A 22,674-nucleotide genomic window follows, 5' to 3' on the forward strand; every position below is an offset into this window, starting at 1 on the left:
ATCTGGATTGTGATGAGAATTCTAGAGCTCCAAACTTACTAAAACCATTATTGTACACTTGTTGGTGAAATTTACGGAATACAAATTTCATCTCAGTAAAGCTATAAAAACTAATTATCTTTGACCTCATGGATTTACTGTGTTAACTCACATAAGTAAAACTGGTGGTGAACTTTCAGTCATAAAATGTTGTATGTGAACAACTTGACAATCATAAAAAATACTTATGAAACAAATAATTATAGGTTTTGGTGAAGTTTAATGTTAATCCAAATACTGACAAGAGTCAATTTTATGAAGTATGATCAAATAATATGATATTTATAAATTTTTAAATATTTTATTACATTAATAGGTACATTACAATTAATCTCTTTGAAAATACTCTTCCTTGCTTCCATCATTCTATCATTGCTTCCTTATCCTATCATTCTTGTCACTTTCTGAAGAAGTTCTGGAAGACACATTTTGTGTCTTTAGTGATGCTGTTGTGGATGACTTGATGTCCTAAATCAATTCAAAATGTTTCTCTTGCGTGGTTATTTTGACTGTGGAGAAGAGTCAGAAGTTGCATAGTGTCAGACCCAGTGAATGAGGTATATATGGACTACGAAGGTTCCTACCCTGTTTTTACAGCATAGTTCTTCTTGTGGTCATCCACTGGGAGACATGCCATTTAAAATGAAGTTTCGCAGTGCATCTCAATGATCACCATCTTCAACAGCATTTTAGAACAGTCTGTGAAGGGCAAGCCTCATTTATCCAAATCAGATTTTTTTTGTCACTTTTAGTCTGCTTGGTCAGGTCCTCCAAATTATTTCACTTCTGTTCCTTTTGTGCTCAGAATGTGTCATTTTGTGATATCATCTGGGAGTTCATTTGCTTTTTCTAGTTTCTTTCTTTTTTATTTTCTGAAATGTTCACTTCAAGGCACTATTGTTTCTGAATGATTGTGTAATTGGAAGATTTTTAACATGCTGGTAATCTGTGTTGAGACAATGCTAAAGAGTCATTACGATTGATTTCTGTAAGTGAATTTTCAAAACCAAATTTGAGATATCCCCAGTGGACTACTGCATACTATCCTGCATACTCAAACAGGTCTCTTAAAAATCCGTTTGCTTGTAAAAATATTTATACATATCTCTTTGTTAAGTAATAACTTAAAAGTGGTAACCTAAAAATGACAAGTTGGACCAATTTCTAAAAAATATTTTGCAGCAGAATTTAAGTTATGGTTCTTCTGTGACACTGAAATATATCAAATGCTTTTTTCAAAGTACAGATTTTATTATGCTGCTCTAGATACTGTCACATAAAGCAATAGCTTTCAAAATTTTTGACCATGACCCACAGTAAGAAATAAATTTCCATCATGACTCAGTACACATATGTGTATATAATAAAAGTTCTACCAAATATTATCCTTACAGTGCGACAGCCACTCTGCTATTTTCCATTCTGATTTCTTTAAGTGCTAGTCATACATAACTCACCCCAGTAATGGTGCACACTGCCTACAGAATAACACTTATATGCAGTAACAAAGACTATTCTTATTGTGCTTTTGAGGAGTAAATTAATACCTCTGTGAGTTCCACATTTTTGACCATATGAGTGATCTCTCCTCTGATACTGTCTATTGTGTCCTTGAAAAAATTACATTTTAAACCTTCTAATAAAATGTTAGCCTTCTTAGCATATTTATTATATACCAGTAAGAAACATATTTCTCTTTGCCTTGAGAGCTCTATTGATTATATATCTGTGCCCAATTGCATAATGCCAAAACCCATGTAATGTGTTGCTCTATTAACAGACTTAGAAATGCCTGATAATAATATAGTAATGTTCTGAGATTTGTGGTTGCCTTGACTGCAAACATCAGCCTTATACTTTATTCCTGTTTAATGGCCCCATTTAGAGTGCAGACTCTCCAGAAAGCCCAGGATGTGAGCATGCATTGTACATTCTGACTTTTCTCAAAATTGAGGCAATTCAAGGAATTATGAAATTATATATTTAAGGCAGAATTGGCAAGTACTAGAACAGGAGGAGATGTCAGAGAAAAATTAGTCCAACTCCTGCCATTTACTAGGGAGAGAACACAACAGGCTTCATTGAGCTCCCACTGTTTAGGGGCATTTTACCTGCCTTTTCACAGTGATCCTAGTCCCCCAAACACTGACATAAGATAAGCATTGCAACTATTTTTAAATTAAAGAATGGGACACATTAAATAATCCGCCCAGTCGTACAGCTAATAGCAGAGTCAGAATTCAAAGCTAGGTCCAACTCCAAAACCCTTGCTCTTTCCTCTTCATACTGTTTTGTTCTATCATAGACAAAAGAGTAGTATCCAGAGAGGTGACAGAATAGAACCCAAAGATACAAAGGTTTTTTCAAGCCAGCAGCACACTGCCTTGCACTAGGGACCTAAATGTGTACAGTTCATCCCATGTCTTCCTTCTTGCTCAGGAATAAGAGCTCTTTTCCTGTATCCCTACCCTTGAAGAAACTCTGTCTTTGCCCACATTGTTAATGAAAGTGGGCAGTGAGCATTCAAAATGCTGTTGATTATGTGTTCACTCTGAGTAAAAGACTGCAAAATCAGCAGTAAGATATCATGAGGAAAACTGCTGGCATCATTCCATTTCCATCAAATAAAGTTATTGACACTTACCTAGCAGCTTAAAGAGTCTGCGTCAATATTAGGTTTGATATTTGAACTACTCTAATTGTTCAGACTGAATTACTTTGTTCTACATGAAGCTGGAGGCTGAGTCAACCTTAGAGAGGGTAATCAATGTAATAAGCTGAGATCATATCTATATACCAACTGATTTGTTGAAAAAATTCAGGAGGAATTATAAAGAGATTTAATTTAACCCTTCTCTCCTCGAGTAGATGTGGGGGAACAGACTGTCAGTGCAACCAGAAGGGAGAAGAGTGGTTGGGCTGTGGGCACTAAAGATAAATTCACTATATCCACAATCTGCTTAATGGTTGTATTTCCTGGGACAAAATACTAAACTTTGCTAAGTCTCAGTTCTTGTTCTATAAAATGTAAAGTACAATGCTGGGCATCTAAGAGCTCAGTAAATATCAGAAATCATTATTATTCAATTGGCTTCCTCTAACCATCCTAGTTTCACAAATACAATTAATATTATATTTCATTTGAGTTACTAAAACTTTTTAGAAATATGGCTGAAATACGTCAGTAACACACTGCAGAACGGTAATAAGAATAACCAGCAACATTCTTTCTTGGTCTTGTTTACTGCCTTCATTAAAGGATTATACTTTTGCAAATATTGTCATTGTATTAACTGTAATACTGAGATTGCTGGCAGGTTGCAACTCTTTTGAAATCTGAAATTTATTTACTTTGTAAAACTTTGACAGGGCCACTGAAGCAGCCCAGAGTCCAAGTACAGACAAATGCTCCCCCTGCTGACTTTCCGTGAAGCTGCAGGGATGTTCAAAGGCTACCCAAGTTGAAGCCCATGATGATGGGGGAATTATTCCAGTAAAAAATAAAATAAAAAGAACAGATTAATGCTGGGGATGTAGCTCAGTGGCACAGCACTTGCCTGCCAAGCATGAAATCCTGAGTTCTATTCCCAGTACCAAAGAAAAGAAGAACAGACTAACACTGTACATATTTTTCCAAAGGTATTACTTTCCTAATAAGTTTTAGGATATCAAGTAATTTGGAGAACTAGACAAAGATCTAGGTTAGGTGTAGATATTTGTCCCTTATATTTTTCCTTTGAAATAGAAAATATTTCAGAATAGTAAAAGATTAAGGATGTAAAAATGAATGGAATCAAAAACAAGGGTTTTTTTGTTTTTTTGTTTTTTTTTTTTTTTTTTGGCTCTGCTTTAAGCAATATCCTTTCCTCTGGTGATGTATTACTACTGTCTTCACCCTACTGAAAGTTCATTTCAAAGCAGTAGTGATGTGACAATAAATTAATGATAAAATAGCAGAATTCTTATTACAACTATTGCATGATTTTTCTGGATGAAAGCTATAGCTTGCAGTCTTTGAGACATAGATTCTTGTTTCCATCAGAGAAGACTCTAAAAGCCAAGAATTCATCCTGCACATTCTTTAACAAAAAATTCTGTCACAGGTACAGCATTAAATAGCATATAGAAATGATACACGCTTTAGAAAAAGAAGTGCAAAGGAATGATAAGGAGTTTGTACAAAGAAATAAACAGTTTTTCGTTCCACCTCTTTATCTCATAAAGCTAGTAAAATGCAGGTTACAAAATTTACTTACAAGATAGAGGGTACAATGGATAGCTCACTTTCATTGTCCTGTCAAATATCATAAATACATTTTATTATTAACTTAAGAACTTCAGTTTCTTATGATTACAGATAACAAGAACAGTGAATATTACTTGGTATACGTACCTTGCAATATTTCATATGTCTGTTTTTCTTTTGTTATAATTTATTTTCATTAACTTTATGCCTCCTCTTACATTTTTTTTCAAAAGGTATGACACACTCCTTAAAATGTGTTCTTAGAATCACTAAATGTGAAGCATTTTATAGCCATTTCATTATGCCAACCTTGAAATCTGTCTTGTGCAACAAAAGTATTTGAAATGAATGTTAAACATTTTGCAGCTGCATTAATGGAATGAAAGGTACTGGAAAATGACAGGTCTTTTTAACTCAACTATAAAGTCTTGTCTTGTTTTAATAGATCCTTTATAAAATGTGATGGGGTTGACCTATCAGTCACTTTTTCTATAGCCTCCATGTGGAATGTGGGTTTAAGTGGCTATAGCTTCACTAATGATGAAAAGGCAATGTAAAAGTGCTTGAAGTGCTTCTTCCCTGTGGGTTCCATGCACCTTTTCTCAGTGAAAAGATTAAGCATTCCTCTCAAATGAAAGAAAACAGTAGAAACTTCACCAGCTCTTTTGTCCAAGCAACTGCTGTCTTAGGGGTACAACGTTGAATGAAATCTTGTACATTACACATTGATTCCTCAGAGCCTCTTTCCTGAGGTTTGTAAAATTATTATACAAATTTCTATGTGATTACCCTCCCAAATTGTCTATGCGCATTGGCACAACTGTCCCTTGGTATCAGAAAGGGTTGACTGCAGGACCCCCAAAGATACCACCACTCATGAATGCTCAAGTCCCTTATTTAAATAGCATAGTATTTGAATATATACTGTGCACATCCTCCCATATACTTTAAATCATCTGTAGATTACTTATTATATTATATATGTAAATGCTACATAAGTACAGTAGCTATTATATTGTGTTGCTTAGGGAATAACGACAAGAGAAACATCTGTACATTCAGTCCAGATGCAGTTTTTTGTTGCATATTTTCTATTCTCTGGTAGTTGACTACCAATGTGAAGCCTGAGAATATACCGGGTTAACTGTATGCCATTATACTAACCATGTGACTGCCAAGTCAATAAGCAGGTAGACATGAGGCCATGAAAATGACCATTTTGCATTTAAGTTGATTTTCAGTCATGAAAACCAATCTCAGCTGAGTCATTCGGATCAACTACATGATGATTGGAGTCTGTATTAAGGTGGCCAAAATAACCAGATTATGATGTGCAGGCTTGATTTTAGATCAGACAGACACAGACACAGTCCATTAGCCTCAGTAAATGTCACAATGTAATTTCCATAAATTACTGTATTTTTCTTCACATTTCACGTAAACAATGCATAAACTACCATTAGTAGTCACAGCAGCAGAATTACGTTTTTCTTTTGTACCAAACTTTGATTTTAGAATTATGCCAGTGTTTTTTTTTTTTTCTCCTCGTGGTCGCAACAAAACCCTATTCTCCCACATAAGGATGACATTTGCAGTTTCATTCCAAGTGAACAACAGATAACAAACAATATCCAAACACATTTGGTTTTCCTATGCAGTGTTTGTAAGAAAATTGTACTTTCTATAATTTATATGCCATTCTGAATTTTCCTATTCGAATTTCACGTATTTTGCACTATAGAAATCTGGGTATTTCTTTCCTAGTATGTAAGTACAGATATTATATTTTCTATTTCTGCTTTCTATGCCTCTGTATTTTAAAACTGTAAATGTCTCTGATTATCTGTAAATAATCCTTATCATTTTTAACTGAAGTAATGGAGGGCTTTTAAAGCTGGTATTGTATGCATAAAGCAATTAGAACAGAATATGACACATAGGAAGTCCTCAACAAGTGTTAGCTATTATTACCATTTTTATTACCCTGTTACCATGATACTACTTGAAGCATTAATCTTTTTTATTTTGCAGTATTTGGATTTTTATTAGTACATCTTTGCAGCACATAATGGTTACATTTATCATAGGAAGTTGGTACATGTACACAGCACTGTCTACCTTTTTTTAATCTTTCATACACTGACATTATTTACAGAGTCAGACTAGTCCAGATTGAGTAAATGTGTATGGCTACAATGAAGAAAAGCTATGAAAAGTCTAAATTCATAGTTGAAACACTGTATACTTTTAGCATTGGGAAATGGGATACATTCTTTTCTCAGACTCATTCAGATGTTTTTACCTTTTTCTGATTAAAAGAGAAATGTTCCTAGATAAAATCCTGAGAGAGTATAACTATTAGTTTGAAAAATCTGTTGCACAACAGATTTTCACATTTGAGAAAATAAAAGTGATTATGTTTAAGAAATAAATATACAATGGGTTTTTTAGGCATCCAGGGACCAACAAGTATTGCAGACTTTAAAAAATAAGTAGGTTTGTTATCACTAACCAATAAGGAATACTATTTATATAAAACACCTGCCAAAATTATTTGATCTGAAGGCAACTTCTAAAATTGCTGAATTTTTCAGAGACTGAAAGAAAGGTTATCTAGGAATACAGGAATTTGAATTTGCTTCAAAGTGGTACAATGCTTGTATAAGCAAAGAAGAACTTGGTTTTGTCAGCTCTTAGCCAAGAACTACCCTCTTCCCACAGAGCCTCGAGATGTGCCAGGGTCCTATGCATATTCTTGACTTTATGACACAGTGAGTTCTTCCCTGTGAGCTTTCCCAGGCATGGGAGATCAGCCTAACCAGGATGGAGCTCTGCCACACAGTAGCAGTATGCTGGGGATGATGTGGCAATATTCTATAAAACCTAGTGAGCAGATTTTCATTTCTGCAAACTGAGCCTGTCTTCAGCAACACTGTAAAGGAGATGACATTTCCTACATAAAAGTCATTACCCATCACTGAGCATTCATCGCCCTCATGTGGGCCCCCTAACTTCCCATAGTCCCCGTCCATGAGCAGCACTCGTGATACACACTTATAACCATGCCTGCCCCTTAAAAGTTTTATAAAACACTGTCACTTAGCCCCATATCCCAGAATTCCAAATTAATTGATGTGGGATGGAGGTTAGGCAAAGGTGCTTTTTGCTTTTTGGGATTTTTCTTTTTCTTTTTTTCTTTTTACTTTTTTTTTTTTTTTTGCTTCTTTGTTTATTTTAATCAAAGCTTCTCTAAAAGTATTGAGAACTGACTGACAATCACTGAAGAACATGTTTGTTTCTCAGTTTGGTCTGCAAACCACTTGCAGTAGAATCATTTGTGATTCTTAGGCACTTGATATTCTGAAAATATCTTTAACAAAATACCCTGAAATATCAGTGCATAGTAACACTGAAGAACAAAATGTTCCTTTTATTAAAACTTACCCATCTCCTGTCCCACTTCCTACTAATTGAATAAAAATGGTTATCTTTGAACATGTTGATCAACAGCTTTGAAGACAACCTGGAGACAGTGAATCTACTAGTAAGAATTTCTAAGGTGTGCTAGGAGACTACTGTTCTTTGTTTTGGGGTTTTTGTTGTTTTCATAGTTTGAGGACTGTTTTGGGGGAACAACTGTTCTGCTGCCTGACAAACCACATTGTACTAAGAGAATAGTATTGTTTGTTTTGGAGTTGTCAGTGTCTTCCTAGTTGGGGATTGTTGGGGGGCGCAACACTTTTGGTACCAGACAAACCACATTATACAGGTAGTTTCCTACTATATTTGGAACTTCCCCTCAATGGTTTAGACATAGTTTTTAAAAGGGAGGAGTTTTGATCTCGTTATCCTGAAGAACCACTTATATGAGGATAAGAGTAAATATTATCATATAGCTTCTTGCCTCATGGGTAGCCAACTCCAAAATGACAATATCTTTATTGACTATATTAAGCTCAAAGTGAATAATGTCCATTTACCAGTATCTACCCATTTGTCATCAAATACAGAATGGTGTTTTACTGTGTCTCTCCCATCAGCGCACCTTACATCAGTAATTGTCTCTCTTGGCTGCACACTGCAATCACCTGAAGAGCTTTACAAAATGCAAGTGTCTAGGTCCCACCTTCCAGATCCTCCTTTAATTGATTTTGGAACCTGAACACATTTTCAAGGGTCTCAGGTAATTCTGATGTGCAAGGAAGACCAAGAACCACTTGCTTTAAAGGAACCGTAGCTTTTTCTACCAGTGTGCCTACCAAAACACACAGAACAATACCTCAGTGTATTAAATTCTGACATACAAACAGAAAGATTCTATTTGTGATTTAAAAAATCTTGCTTTTAAACCTGTGTTAGTGAGCTTTCCATCACTATGACAAATACCCGAGGTAAACAGTTTATGAGGAGGGCAGATTTATTTTGGCTCATTGTCTCCAAGATTTCTGTTCATAGTCACTTGGCCCTGTTGCTTTGGGCCTGTGACAAGGCAGTATATCATGACAGGGGTGTGTAGAACAGGAGGCCTGTTCACCTCAGTGCAGCTAAGAAACAATGAGAAAGGGAGAAAAGGAGGAAGAAGAAGAGAAAGAGAGAAAGATGGAGACAAAGAGACAAACAGAGATATAGGGGCCAGGATCTGGATGTCTCCTTCTCAAACACGTCCCCAGTGATCTAACTCCCTTCCACTATCCCCCATCTATTAAAGAATCCACCACCTCCCAAAAGCACCACAGACTGACAACCAAGCCTTTGACACATGGTCCTTTAGAGGACATTCAAGACCCAAACTAGAGCAAAACCTGCATAGCAACACACATGTACCATCATCATTGCAACCATGATATGGAATGTTATTGTTAATAAGTGATTTTTTTGTCTGATGTTTTAATTACTTCACATCATGTACTTCTGGCCTTCATCACTTGTACTGAAAACACTTCTCTTCTTGAAATTAAGATAAGAATTTTTTTTTTTAAATTGAGGTCTGGCCCTTTTGGATCTGAATTTGTTTTTATTTTATTTTGTAGATCACTCTCTGGGCGCATTGTTGGAGGGGTTTGGTGGTTCTTCACCCTGATCATAATTTCTTCATATACTGCCAATCTTGCTGCTTTCCTGACTGTGGAAAGGATGGTTTCTCCAATAGAGAGTGCTGAAGACTTAGCTAAGCAGACTGAAATTGCATATGGGACCCTGGACTCTGGTTCAACAAAAGAATTTTTCAGAGTAAGTACTTTAAAGTTAATTGAGCCTGTTGGTTTTTATTTTATTATCTTTTCACAAAGGCAAATTCACAGTGCTTTGAAGGGAGGGTTGGTTGGGTAAAGTTGGGAGTAATATCAAAGCAGTGTCTTAAATTCTATTCTGCTTCTTTGGTGAACCAATTCATTTTCCTTTAGAACTAAGACTGACTCAAGTGAGACACAATAGCTGAGACACAATAGGCGACATGTCAAAAGCACTGAGTTGGAATTGCTCAGTTTGAAGCCCAACACTGCCACAAAATTATTGTCCTTGGGCAAGTCATTTAACTTCTGTTGGCTTTGGTCTCCTTTTTTGAACAATGTAGGGAATGAACTATACAACGTCCCTTTCCTCTAGATTTTACTAAAGCAGTAATTTTGTCTCAAATAACTGACTCTATAACACTCTGACAAGTGATGAGCTAAAAGATATTGTATTTTCTGTTTTAGACATTGGCTTTCTGTGGAAATATATTCCAGTTGTTTCAAGTATAAATATATATGATGACAATTCAATCTCAGGATATTTCATAAATATTTTAATTTTTAAGCAGACCTATTCTCCCAGCCACCATAAGTCAAGCCTTACTGAGAAAACAGCAAATTATTCACTAGAAAAATTAGTGTAAAGCTATGTAAACTTCACTGGCATTTTTAAGAACTCAAATGTTTTTCAGTTATTCCAACAAGGAAAATTTGCTGATTTAGATTAGAAAATGAACCCATTCAATACATTGCCACTGCCTGCTATAGTAGACATTTATAACAGGTTGTAGCAATGATACTGAAGCCATTTGAGCAGTACATAGAGAAAAACATTTAGTCAGTCTGACCAAACAATAATCAAGTTATTAGATGACAGACATAATTAATGAATTCTTCTCAAAGATCCAGAATAAAGATATGCTGTTTTTAAGCAAGCTTATTTTAATAAACTAGAAGCCAATAAATTTCTATGTGTAGTACCATGAGATTTGTCCAATTGTTTATTGGAAAGTCAAGAGGAATGTGTTTATTGACATAAAAATTAACTAAAAGCTTTTCATTCCTAGAAGGAAAAAAGATTGATTCTGAGACCCTTTCACTAATTCTCAGTGGCTCAGGATATCTATGTCTCACCTCTACCATCTATTTACTAAGCAGATTATAATTCCCAGCTGGGGGAAAGACCCAGTGCAAGAAGCATCAAAATAACATGAACGTCCTCAGAAACTAATCTGGCATTGACTTTGTCTATTATGGCAGTCCCAGAAGCCTATTTGAGAACAACCTCTTCCCCTGATGAAATGACTTACGTATGTCAGAAGTAGAAGCCAGGTATTTCCATCTACTGAATAGCCAGTACATAGTGAGCTCCACGGAAATCTGTTTGATATCAACCTTCAGCCAAGCTTATGTTCATCATCCCAACAGGCATCAAAGAGTTACATGAATTAATTGACTTCTTAGGATATTAAGACACTAGACTTGGGCCCTCTGATAAGTGATACTTGTTGTACTGGAAAGCATTTTTTCTTCAACAATGATTAGAGATTAGGAAGATGTGTTCTAAATGGTAATCGATACGTGACATCAATTCCTATTAAGCTTTCCAAGTCCATTCATCCACATTGTAGGCAAAATGGTTCTCTGGGAAGATTTAGTAGCACAGAGACTTGAGAATATGACCAAGTAGTCATTGTCCTAATACCCATACTCCACCCTCCAACTTGTTTTGTGTCTTTTCATGATGGTTCCACTGAAGAGCATCACATTACTAGAGCCAATTTGAATCAATATTCAGTTCAGTACAAGTCTATTGCTACATTCTAATGGGTTTGTGACCTTTACAGCCAATGAGTAATTCTTATGGAAATGGAGCTGTTTTGAAAATCTGATTAGAGAAGGCGCTGGATATTTCTAGGTGTAAAGGGAATACAAATCATTTTCTAATTCCAAAAATGCCACCTTTCCTAATTCTCCAAATCGCAGCTAGTGACAGTGTTAAGTACTCGGTGGAGTGGATAGTCCTTCAGGGCATCACACAATGATGGGTGATCTAAGAATGAAACTGACCAGCCTAGCTTGTTGGTACTGAAAATGCTATATAAACCTATCAAGAGTATGCTTGTTATTCATAAAATACAGGGTCCCAGCCCATTGTTCTCAAAGCCACTTTTCCTCACTATGTGCTCCACCTCACTGTTCCAATTGGGCAGAGAAAAAAGCCTCGAAGAGGACATTGTCTTGCACTCTGGGACTTGACAGCCATTTATGTCCTTCCTTCAATCCTCAGTGATCTCAAGGCATAGAAGTGATTTTAAGAATAATGACTCCTCCATACATAAACAAATTGGGTAGCTCTCACAGCTACTATCAGCTCTGATGGTGTATGCCTTCTGAATTTTAAAGAATGAAACAAGACCACATGCAACATTTATAAACATAATTTGAGTTCATTTCTTCCTGTTCTCACTCCATACTATAAAACCACTGGGACAAAACAGCAATAGCATAAACCAGCCTAGGGCTAGCCCTCTAGTTCCTCCACTAAGAGAGATAAATAAACAAAATAAAATTCTTTTCTGATTGCCCTGCAGACATTTTTATTCATCCTGGGTAAGGCTGCCATTAAAATGATGGTACTTTAAAATGATTCCTTTATTTCTCACATTTTCTAAGCTTTCTCTTGCTGTTATCTTACAATCACATAAAATCATTGGAAGAGAGGGACCTGTTCCATAAGGAAAGGCAGAGAATAAGCAAAATGCATGCAGCTGGAAAAAACATGTGGAATATTATCATCAACCCTCTTGACTTGAAAACTGATTTCCTTAGACAGCATTTCCAAAACCAAATATCCCTGCTAGAGGTAGAGACACACGTGCTAAAAATCAAGTCAGCAGCTTTTTTGTCATTGCCCAGAGAAATGCCACTATGATTTGGAAAGCTGCACCAAAAGAAATGATCATTCTCTAGTAGATTTTCGAAATTAAACTGACCCAGATAGATTTTCACAAGTAGTAATAAGAGAAATAGCAATTCCAAAATTATCTCTGCCTATAGAACCCTACTTGTCTAGAAGGTAACTAGGATGCCTGCTTCCTTTTCCAAAATTTGGCCAACTCTCCACTGAAGATAGGTTCTAGGATAAAAGGAGTTTTTTTAAATGAAATGTTTACAATAATTTTAATCCATTTTAAACAGTAAATTTAAAAGAAGGGAAGTGAGGAGAGTAGGGATTTGTCTTAGTGACTTCAGGATGACAGAAGAATTAATCTCTATCAGGAGACCCCTGAGGGAACTGTCTTGTCTTTTGAGTTGTAGACATTGTAAGTCCCATGAAGCATAGTTGCATTATTCATGAATAAGATTTCTGTCTCAATACAGCTCCCTTTAGTTGTTGTTTATTCACCTAAAACTTTTTAAATAAGGCAGTGAGAAGATTCCTGCAAAGTGTTTAGACTTCAATTTCACATTTAGAATCATACACACACACACACACACACACACACACACACACACACAGCATTTACATTTGAAGTCCACATTTCTTTAACATTTGTTGGCTACTTACAAAAGAACTTTTGAAGTATAAGGGGAGAAGAGAAAAATCTTTCCACGACTGCACCTATGCAAAGTATGTCAACATTTTGACAGCATCATGAAAAGCAATCATTAATCTTTAAGCTGTGTTATAACTGAGCTATGTACTCAGCAAACCTCTCTGATCCCTTTCATCATCCCCTAATCTTACAAGACACGTGAAACTGTAAATATCCTCTTGTTAAACCTTTTCTCCAACTATTTTGCTGAATTTGGAATGGTAACCAACAATATTCCCGGCCAACTGCAACCAAATTATATTAATTTGAAGACAAATCTTACAACATTTAGAGAAAGAGCCAATCCACACACTAGGGAACACATAACAGCAAAAGATATGAATTGACAGTAAGGAATGACATGCTAGACATCTCTGTTCATACAACTCAGTGATTTTGGAGGGAAAAAACTATCTTTCAATTTTGATGTGGCTGTTTTGATGCTGTCTTATTTTCTATGTTAAATGAGAACCGCAGGCATTATAGGTCAATACTGGAGATGGAGTGACAGCCATAGGTGAAGCTATTGATCACCACACAGACTTCTGGATAGGGGAACAATACAATGAGATAGCTGTTGGCTTTTTCAGCCCTTCAGTAGCCAGCGATCTATAGTTCCATGGAATAGGCTGGGTGAGGACAACCTCCTAGGAAGTAGAGACTGACCCAACTACTTGTGCACATAACTGAAAATACATCTAATACTTGCCTCAAGAAAAAGAATCATTTAGCTCAGTGGTGTAAGTGCCTACCTGGCAAGCGTGAGGTCGTGAGTTCAAACTCTGGTACCAAAAAAAAAAAAAAAATCAGATGTGGCAAAATGGGCTAATAATAATGCTTTAAATTCCATTATTTATTCATCACTCTTTTAATAACTCTCTTTTGAACACATTCTTTGTGCCAAATTCTGTACTAAGCACAAGAATCCATACATCTCTCTAAACAAAATTATATTGTCAAATTATCTGAAACTACCTAGACAGGCTTCTTTTGCATATTTGGATGTTATTTCCGGGATGTATATCTTTCCAGTGCAGCTGATTAGTATGTTTTCCCATTGTGCTCCTTTCCAGCATGGACCAATCTATGATTATGCCACACAGTGACTAACAGCAGGGTTAATGATTCTCCACAGGAAATAAAAGGCCTTTATAGGAGCTTATAATTTAGCGGACTATGCTCTTCCAATGCACATTCACATCCATTACCATGTTCAGCCCATACAACAATCCTACAATCCAGCCAGAGCAGGCATTATTATACCTATTTCATAGAAAAGACAGTTGAGCCAAGATGACACTGTGACTTGTCAAACATCACTCAGCTCAGTGAAAAAGAGCTGGAACTACAAACTTCATGCTGTGAAATCCCAGTGGGATCCTTTTCCACTAGACTTTGATGCCATTTTCATATGAGTATTCATAGAAGTATGGGGTGTTCACATAAATCAAACTTCTAATTCAGTACTTGTTAAGGCACATGAATGAATTTTGCTTTTATTCCGTATGATAGAATCAACTAGGAAAGAAACATGTCTACTTTTTAAGGACATCCTCTCATGCTCTTCACAACATTAGATGGATCTAAATAACAACGCTGAGAAACAGATAACAGTCATGAAACTAGAGTGAATATCATCAAGGTAGAAAATCCCTATGATTTCATAGTTTGTCATGCTTTCTGATATGCTAAGGATTACATTATGCACATGGAGAAAACTGGTAAGAACAAGAGTAATGTGAAAGTTACTTCTGATTCCACATCCATCACTGACTTTTTCTTTCAGTAATGAATACTTGGTCTTAGTTTCCTCATTTGTCAAAGAAAATATTCTCTGATCTACTATCCTTAAAGCATAAACAAGAGAGTGTTATTACCAAAAATTCTGTAAAAGTACAAAGGATTCTACAAATCCCAAGAGAATTTCAGAAAAGGGCCCAGATATAGAGCAATTAAAATATGAAGGCTCTCCATTTATGACTCTATCTGCAGAGATTTGAGGGATATTTCTCAAAAATAAAATTAGAAAACCTCTGCTTTCTCAGTAGAAGAGACATCCCTCCCAAGGGGAGGGGCTTTGGGAATAAAAAGGAAGCTCATTTTTCCTTTCTCTACTTTCCTGGATCCCACTCCTACTTCTAATTATAAAATATTACTACTGAATTCATCTCCTCGTCAGTCTGTCTTTAGTGATTCCTTTGTGACCTGCGGATTCAATAACTTCAGCATGCACAATTTAAAGCTGCCCTTGAAGACCACCTAGAAACTTCAGGTGCTTTCAAAGTGGCACCCAGGCCATCTGCCCAAAGTAACCACCATATGGATATTATTAGCTTCTCTCTTTTTGTCCTCCCAGGTAACCTACTTGCTTATGAGAGCATTTCACAGCCCAGAAAGCCTAAGGGGGCTTAAGTCTCAGCTCTCCTTGAGGCTGCCAACTCTTTCAGACAACATCAGGATAATTAACATCACAGAGGACTCCCACACCTTTCTGAAAATTCAGAAACTCTCCTCCCTAGAACTCACTTTAAGATCTCACTTTCTTATCTGACAAAGTCAAATCATCTGACAGCCTCCCAGTTAAAAAGGAGGAGGCCCATCTGTTCAATCAGACTTTCCTTGAGTTCACCTGGCAAGCCTGCACAGGTTAATTATTTACAATTCTTCACCATTGTGTGAAGACCTAAAAACTTAACTGTAAAGATCAAGCAAAATTTCTACCTACTGAGGTTTAAGCAAGAATGAACTAGAATGCTTCGTTGCAGTCCACTTTTGAAAGGAAAAGGAAGCTAACACAAACATAAGGGTTTTTTTTTTTTTAAGATACTTGATGATAGTCTCTGGTCATATTTCTTCCCGTCTTCAAAGTCTTCTATGATTTTGGCATACTAAATAAATATTAAGTTCTGCCGCAGCAATTTACATACCAGGGATATAGTGCAGGAAACATCATAGATCCCTACCTTTAAGGAACTTGCATTCTATTGGAAAGACATGAGTAATAAACATGTGATTGAATAGATATATAAAATAATATTAATTATAGATATGTGCTTTAGGGCATTATGATAGAAAATGACTTAGTGTCCAGGAGAACTATTTTAACTTTGAGGTTGTTCTGATAACTCGGACCCCGGTATAAAATCCAAGAAAGCAAGAAATTAAAATTTGAGAAGCAAAGGCTTTATTAGGTAAAATCCAGGCCTGGTGACGAGTCTCTGGGAGCCAATTTGGAGACTGCGCGCCTCACAGCTAAAAGTCAGGACTTTTTATCTTGTAAATCCACAAACAGCTGCTGGTCACACAATGTAAGGAGGGGGATGGGGTGTGACGCACTACAAAGCAGAAATGGCAATTGCAAGTCTCCCTGCATACTAGCAAGTTTAGATAAGAAGAAATCTTGTTTTTCTTAGCAAAGAATAGAAAAGTCTAACAGCAATTAACAACCTTAGTTACCTTACTTTAGCACCACAACTGTTCTAATTGTAGAGGGCAACAATGGTTAACATATCAATTAGTAAGATTTTACAATTCTTTACAGAGGAGAGCATTGATTAACATATCAATCTTTTACCCAGAGGGAAAGGAAAACACACATTTACAGTAAGGCCAAGTTACAGGTATTACTGTGATATAAACGAAGCTATTTTTGTGAAGAATGTACAATCTAATATAATCTAATGCAATTAACACAATTTGTGACGGGCTACCGGGTAGGGAAGAGGAGCTATTACTTCAGGCCTTTGTTTTATGGCCTTTAGGAAGTTAAAACTTAACCTAGTTAAATTTGAAGGGAGAAGGGGAGAGGAAGCAGCAGGTGGGCTTATACCTTAGAACAGACCTTAGGATAGTTAGGGGGGCTTAGGTTATAACAGTTGTGAGTGGAGAAAAAACTCAGGGAATGTTTCTTCAGGAGACAGAATTTGATTAGAGATCTCAGTGATAATAACAGGTAGCCATGTGAAAATCTGATGGAAGAATATTACAAACAGAAAAAAATGAGAAATGCAAAGATTCTGAAGCAGAAACAACCCTGAAATATTTAAGGGACAATAAGAAAACCAATATGGCTAAAGAATGGAAGCCCACATTAGACTTAGTGAGAGTGTATAAAGTTATATATAGGATATATCTGGGAAGTATATATATATATATATATATATATATATATATATATATGATATATTTGGGGAAGAGGTTTACATAATTTGCTAATGGGTTAGATGATATCTGTAAGTAAAAAGGAAGAGCCAAATATGACTCCCATATTTTTTATCAGCATCTCATTTCAGGGATGAAGTCTGTAAATTTTACATTCCTTAAATGATCCAGTTACACTTGGTAAACTGTAGTAACAAGGGATGAAAAGGTGTAGCATATAGTATATGGTTAGGAAGCTTTCCAGAGCACTGAAGCATGTTATCAGTCTGAAGGAAAGGTTGTCTCTGTATAATTTTTGCTATGTTCAACAGGCTTATTATTTTTAATTGACTTATAGTATTTGCACTTACTTATAGGGTGGAGTGCTATAATTAGATAAATACATACAATGTATAATGATCAAGTCAGAGTAACTTGCATTTTCATCTCCTGAAATGTTTTCCTTTATACGTTTTGAGAACTTAGAAGCTCTTCTCCTATAGATACTCTGAAATATACAATTGTTTTAGAGTACAGTTGCTCTATTACACTACGGAGTATTAGAACTGCTTCCTCCCAAATCCACTTTCTCATTATTGTCCCATGCTCTACCCTTCCTAGTTTCTAGTGACCTCTATTCTCTCTCTTCTGTGTGATCAGCTTCTTTAGCTTCCCTAAAAACACACAGTATGTGTCTTTCTATTCCTGCCTTATTTCACTTAACATAATGTCTCCCAGTTCCATCCATGTTACCACAATTAACAGAATTTCATTCTTTCAATGCCTGAATAATATCTCACTGTGTATATGTCACACATTTTTATCCATTCATCCACCAATAGACATCTTGGTTGATCTCATATTTGGCTACTGTTAGTAGTGTTGCAAGAATCATGGGGGTGCATATATGTCTCTGGTATGCTGATTTGATTTCCTATGGATATATAAACAGAAGTAGGATATCTGGGTCATGTGGTAATTACACTTTTAGTTATTTGAGAAATTCCCATATTGTTTCCCATAATGATTTTACTAATTTATGTTCCCACTGATGGTATATGAAAGTTTCCCTTTCTCTGCATCTTCACTAGCATTTGTTATCTTTTGTTTTGTTTTGTTTTTTGGTAATAACCATTCTAACTAGTATGATACAGTATCCTATTGTGATTTTGATTTTTATTTCGTTGATGGTTAGTAACAATGAGCATTTTAAAGTATATTTGCTAGGAATTTATGTTGCTATAACTTTAAGTAGTTCTACTGACATATAATTCACATAATATACAATTCACCCATTTAAGGTGTGTAATATAATGGGTTTTGATATATCACATTATTAATTTATAAACTTATGATAAAATACACATATAACATAATATTTTCCATTGTAACTATTTTAATTACATCATTCAGTGATATTAGCTACATTCTTAATTCTGTTTGGAAAACAGAACCTTGTGCTTGCCAGGCAGGTACTTATGCTACTATCTGTTTCCGAAACATTTTCATCACTTCAAATAGAAAACTTTATAAACATTATTCAGTGGCTTCCCATTCTCTCTCCCTCAAGTCCCTGGTAATGTCAAATCTACTTCTTGGCCCTATATCTTCCTAAATTGGCAGCTCATATAAATGAAAAAATATAATATGTCCTTTAGTTTCTGGCATTTTCACTTAATGCAATGCTTTCATCTGTGTTATAACATTTGTCAGAACTTCATTTTTTTATGGTTGAACAGTATTCTATCAGTACATAACTCATTTTGTTCATCTATTCATTTAATCATAAGCACTTGGATTGTTTGTGTTGACTACATGTAAATATTGCTACAGTGAATACTGTTCAAATTCTTCTGGATATATACATGGGATGAAATATATGGATCCTGTGGAGATTCCATATTTATCTGCTTTAACTTTTTAAAAGTCTATTTTGAAATAAAACAGATGAGAGTGTCTTCTCTTTTCCTCCAATTCCTACTTAAACAAATACACTCTAAGATAAAATTGCTACTACTTCAATCAAAGGGAGTTTTCTAGCTGGAGGTTTAGCTCAGTAGCATAAGTACCTGCCTGGCAAGCACAAGGTTGTAAGTTTGATCCATGGTACAAAAAAAAAGTAAAAAGGAGGTTTCTAGGTAATTTGTATGGGGGATAGGTAGCACATTTTCATCTTGACAATGATTGAAGTTGAAGAAGTGTGCATGCATGTGCACATGTGTGTGCATGCATACATGTGTGAGGAAGAGTCCTGAAGTCTTGCCTGTGGCACATGTTTGTATAAAGAGTTCTGGATATTTTATGTAATGATACCAATCTGTAGCAAAACTTAGGGAAACATGACTCTGCCTATGTTTGAACTGAAATTCTGGTGCCCTACTTTGCAAGGAGAGGATGATAAAATGAATGCCCTGTCCTCCTCCTGTTTTAAATAGTTTATACTATTATCTAGTAGAAGAGGAGCTTGGATAAAGATTGTCTATTACATTTCTTTCTAGTTCCAATTACAAGCATCCTCTGTAAGCTACATTCATAATTGTCATCCTATTTGTATGTTCCTTGATGCCCCAGTGAATAGATTTCTAAGGGCAGTTAGCCTCTAGAGAAATATGAATTCCAGAACTGACTCTTCCTTCCAAATTTTATCAAAATTCTTACGTGTTCAGAGCATACTTTATTTGACTCAATTTTATTTCTTTTGTGTTTCTGATCTGCATTACAAACTAGTTTTTTCTTCCATCAGCCAATAACATTGATTTTCCAACTCACTGGATAAAAAAGCCTGTCCTAGATACTATCTGGGAATAAATAGAATATTGTGCATGTGTGCCTGTGTGTGTGTGTGTGTGTGTGTGTGTGTGTGTGTGTGTGTGTATGCATGTGTCCATTATGCAGACGATAAAAGAGTCAGTTGAGTTCATCATGAATAGTTTCTAAATAAAAGAGCATTTTAAAAACATTTGTAGGTAAAGGAGAACCCAAATTGGTTCAAGAGATATGTGAAAATGTATTTGTGGCCAAAACCTGTGGTTTGGTAATGTAGTTCAGTGATAACATTTCTACTTAGCAGGTGCAAAGACCTAGGTTTCATCCCTAGCACCACCAGAAACAAACACAATAAAAAGACAATAACTTTATATTGCATTAAATTGTGGCCCCTGTTGCTTATAGTATTGTTAGTTCTAAGATTGATACTAAATGTATTAACATGAAATAGCATATATATATATATATATATATATATATATGAGAAAGAGGGTTTAGAAGAGACAAAAACAGTTTCTGAAAAGAATCATTGCTTTGAAATAATTGTAAATAGAAGAAAATATATAGACTATCAAGAGTAAAATAAAAATCATTGCTCAAAACAAAGGTACTCTAAATACTGTCTTATTTCTAATTTTATACTTCATATTTTTCACAAGAAGATGATGTTTATTAAAAAGACACCCAACTTGGCATGGTGGTACATGCCTGTGATCCCAGCACTAAGGAGACTGAGGCAGGAGGAACTTTGCAAGTTCAAGATCAGCCTGGGCTACAAAATGAGCTCAAAACCAGCCTGAACTGTATAGTGAGAGCCTGTCTCAAAAACAAAAACAAAAAAACTGAAAAAGATACACTCCAAAGAATAATCTGTTTTCTTTTAAATGAATTTGAGGAACCAACATTGAAAAACAAAATCCATCTATGCTTTAGCAAATAATGTCAAATGAAGGATAATTCCGTAGCAAACTTTTCATATTTTAAAAAAATCCCATTTAATCAGGCATTGTTTGAGTCTAACTAAAGAGCCCCTTTTCTTAATATGGTGGTAGTGTGAGGGGAACAATCTTAAAGAGAATCAATTAAAGCCCCACTGTACAAAAGTTTGAACTTTGAAGTCCAAATGTTTGTATCTTGTTCCTTCAGAAGAGATAGGCAGAAACATACTCAAACATATAATTTGGCCATGAATGATTATATATTATTGAACTTTATTATATATGAAAGTAGAAAGATCCACCAGCTAAATACTGAAAAGCATTTTTGTTCCATTTTCTTGGCCTGAGATTTTCATCAAGTGTACAAACCAGAAAGTTGAGAATTGCATAGACAGTAATTGAGAAGCTTGAGAGCATAGGTTAGTGGTAGAGCACTTGCTGAGCATGCACAAGGCCCTGGGTTCAAGGCCAAGAACTGCCAAAAAGGCAGAAAGGGCTAAAAAGCAAAAAATTGAAGAGAAATCTAAGCAAATTCAAAGAAGCTTGGATAAATTCATGCAGTGCAGATTCATGGAAAATTGTTGAAACTAGCTAAGCTTTAGAGTTGAAATCCAGAGGACAACCATGGTTTTTCATAGTTCACTGTTGGTCTTGTCTTAAAACATTTCCATATGGACCTGACCAAAGACTGGACCAACAGGAACTGATCTACAACTTTTCACAAGATTGTTTCCCAATGTCACGAGAATTGATAATATTTAACCTGATGAAAACATGCAGCAACAAAATACATTAAAATTTTCCTCAAATATTTGAAAAGTAGACATTTTAAAGATAGACAACTTATTCTGTGGCTCTCTAAAGGACAGAACAAAAATCAAAGAGTGGATATTACAGGGGTTGAGATGTTAGATCAATATAAAAAGAACATTCCAATAGAGCAAAGCAAAGGGAGAAGTGCTCTTCCCACATATAGCGAGCTGTTCATTATCGATGAGCCTCAAGGGTAGGTTAATGGCCACTTATCAGAGATGTTGAATAGAGAACTCAATACTCTGATGGAGTACTGCACATTACCAGTGTTTTCCAATACCGATTGCATATGAAATCACAGAGGGAACTATTATTTTATTTTATTATTTTATTTTGAGAGAGTCTTGCTACACTTCCCCAGGTGGTCTAGAACTCTTGGACTCAAGCAATCCTCTTGCCTCAGCCTCATAAGTAATTGAGACTACAGACACACATCACCATCCTCAGTGGGACAATATTTTGAAACATACATTACTTGGTCTCATGCTGATTCTGTCATACTCCTCTAATCTGTTGTTTAAAGCCAGCACCATAAGTGATTTCAACATAAAAGACCCAGAGCCACTCTTTGAGAAATATTCCACTATACAACATACTAGGGATTTTCTGTTTTGGTGATTTAGGTTTGCTTTCTTTCCAATGCAAAGAGTGCAGGGAGGAGATCACAGGTTGGGGCTTTTCCATTATCAATTATCTGGGTGTCTTAGTTACTTTTCTCTCATTGCTGGGACAAAATAACTAATGCCAAGAATTAAGGAAGGAAAGGTTTATTTAACCCACAGTTTGTAGAGGTCTGAGTCTGTAATCAGCTAGCTCCAAGGCAGGGTGGCACATGGCGTAAGGCAACAGTTCATGGTAGTGGAAGACAGCAAAAGCAACAAGAGTCAAAAGGGCAAAAGGAC

The 22,674-nt window shown here is 35.7% G+C and overlaps 1 protein-coding gene across 3 annotated transcripts in view; it reads left to right on the forward strand.

The window, feature by feature from the left end:
• The window catches only part of Gria3 (glutamate ionotropic receptor AMPA type subunit 3), a 282,023-nt gene that overhangs the window by 213,635 nt on the left and 45,714 nt on the right, over nt 1-22,674 (forward strand). For all 3 annotated transcript variants that reach the window (XR_010046642.1, XM_003465594.5, XM_063246354.1), the window contains exon 12: nt 9,316-9,514. Coding sequence is in view for 2 of the 3 variants with exons in the window: in XM_003465594.5 (XP_003465642.2) it covers nt 9,316-9,514 (199 nt within the window). In the remaining variant the exon portion in view is untranslated. The remainder of the gene's footprint in view (nt 1-9,315; nt 9,515-22,674) is intronic.

The sequence above is a fragment of the Cavia porcellus genome, unplaced genomic scaffold (assembly GCF_034190915.1).
Source record: "Cavia porcellus strain 051 isolate PalLab524CR breed Dunkin Hartley unplaced genomic scaffold, mCavPor4.1 scaffold_3, whole genome shotgun sequence".
NCBI classification, from domain to species: domain Eukaryota; kingdom Metazoa; phylum Chordata; class Mammalia; order Rodentia; family Caviidae; genus Cavia; species Cavia porcellus.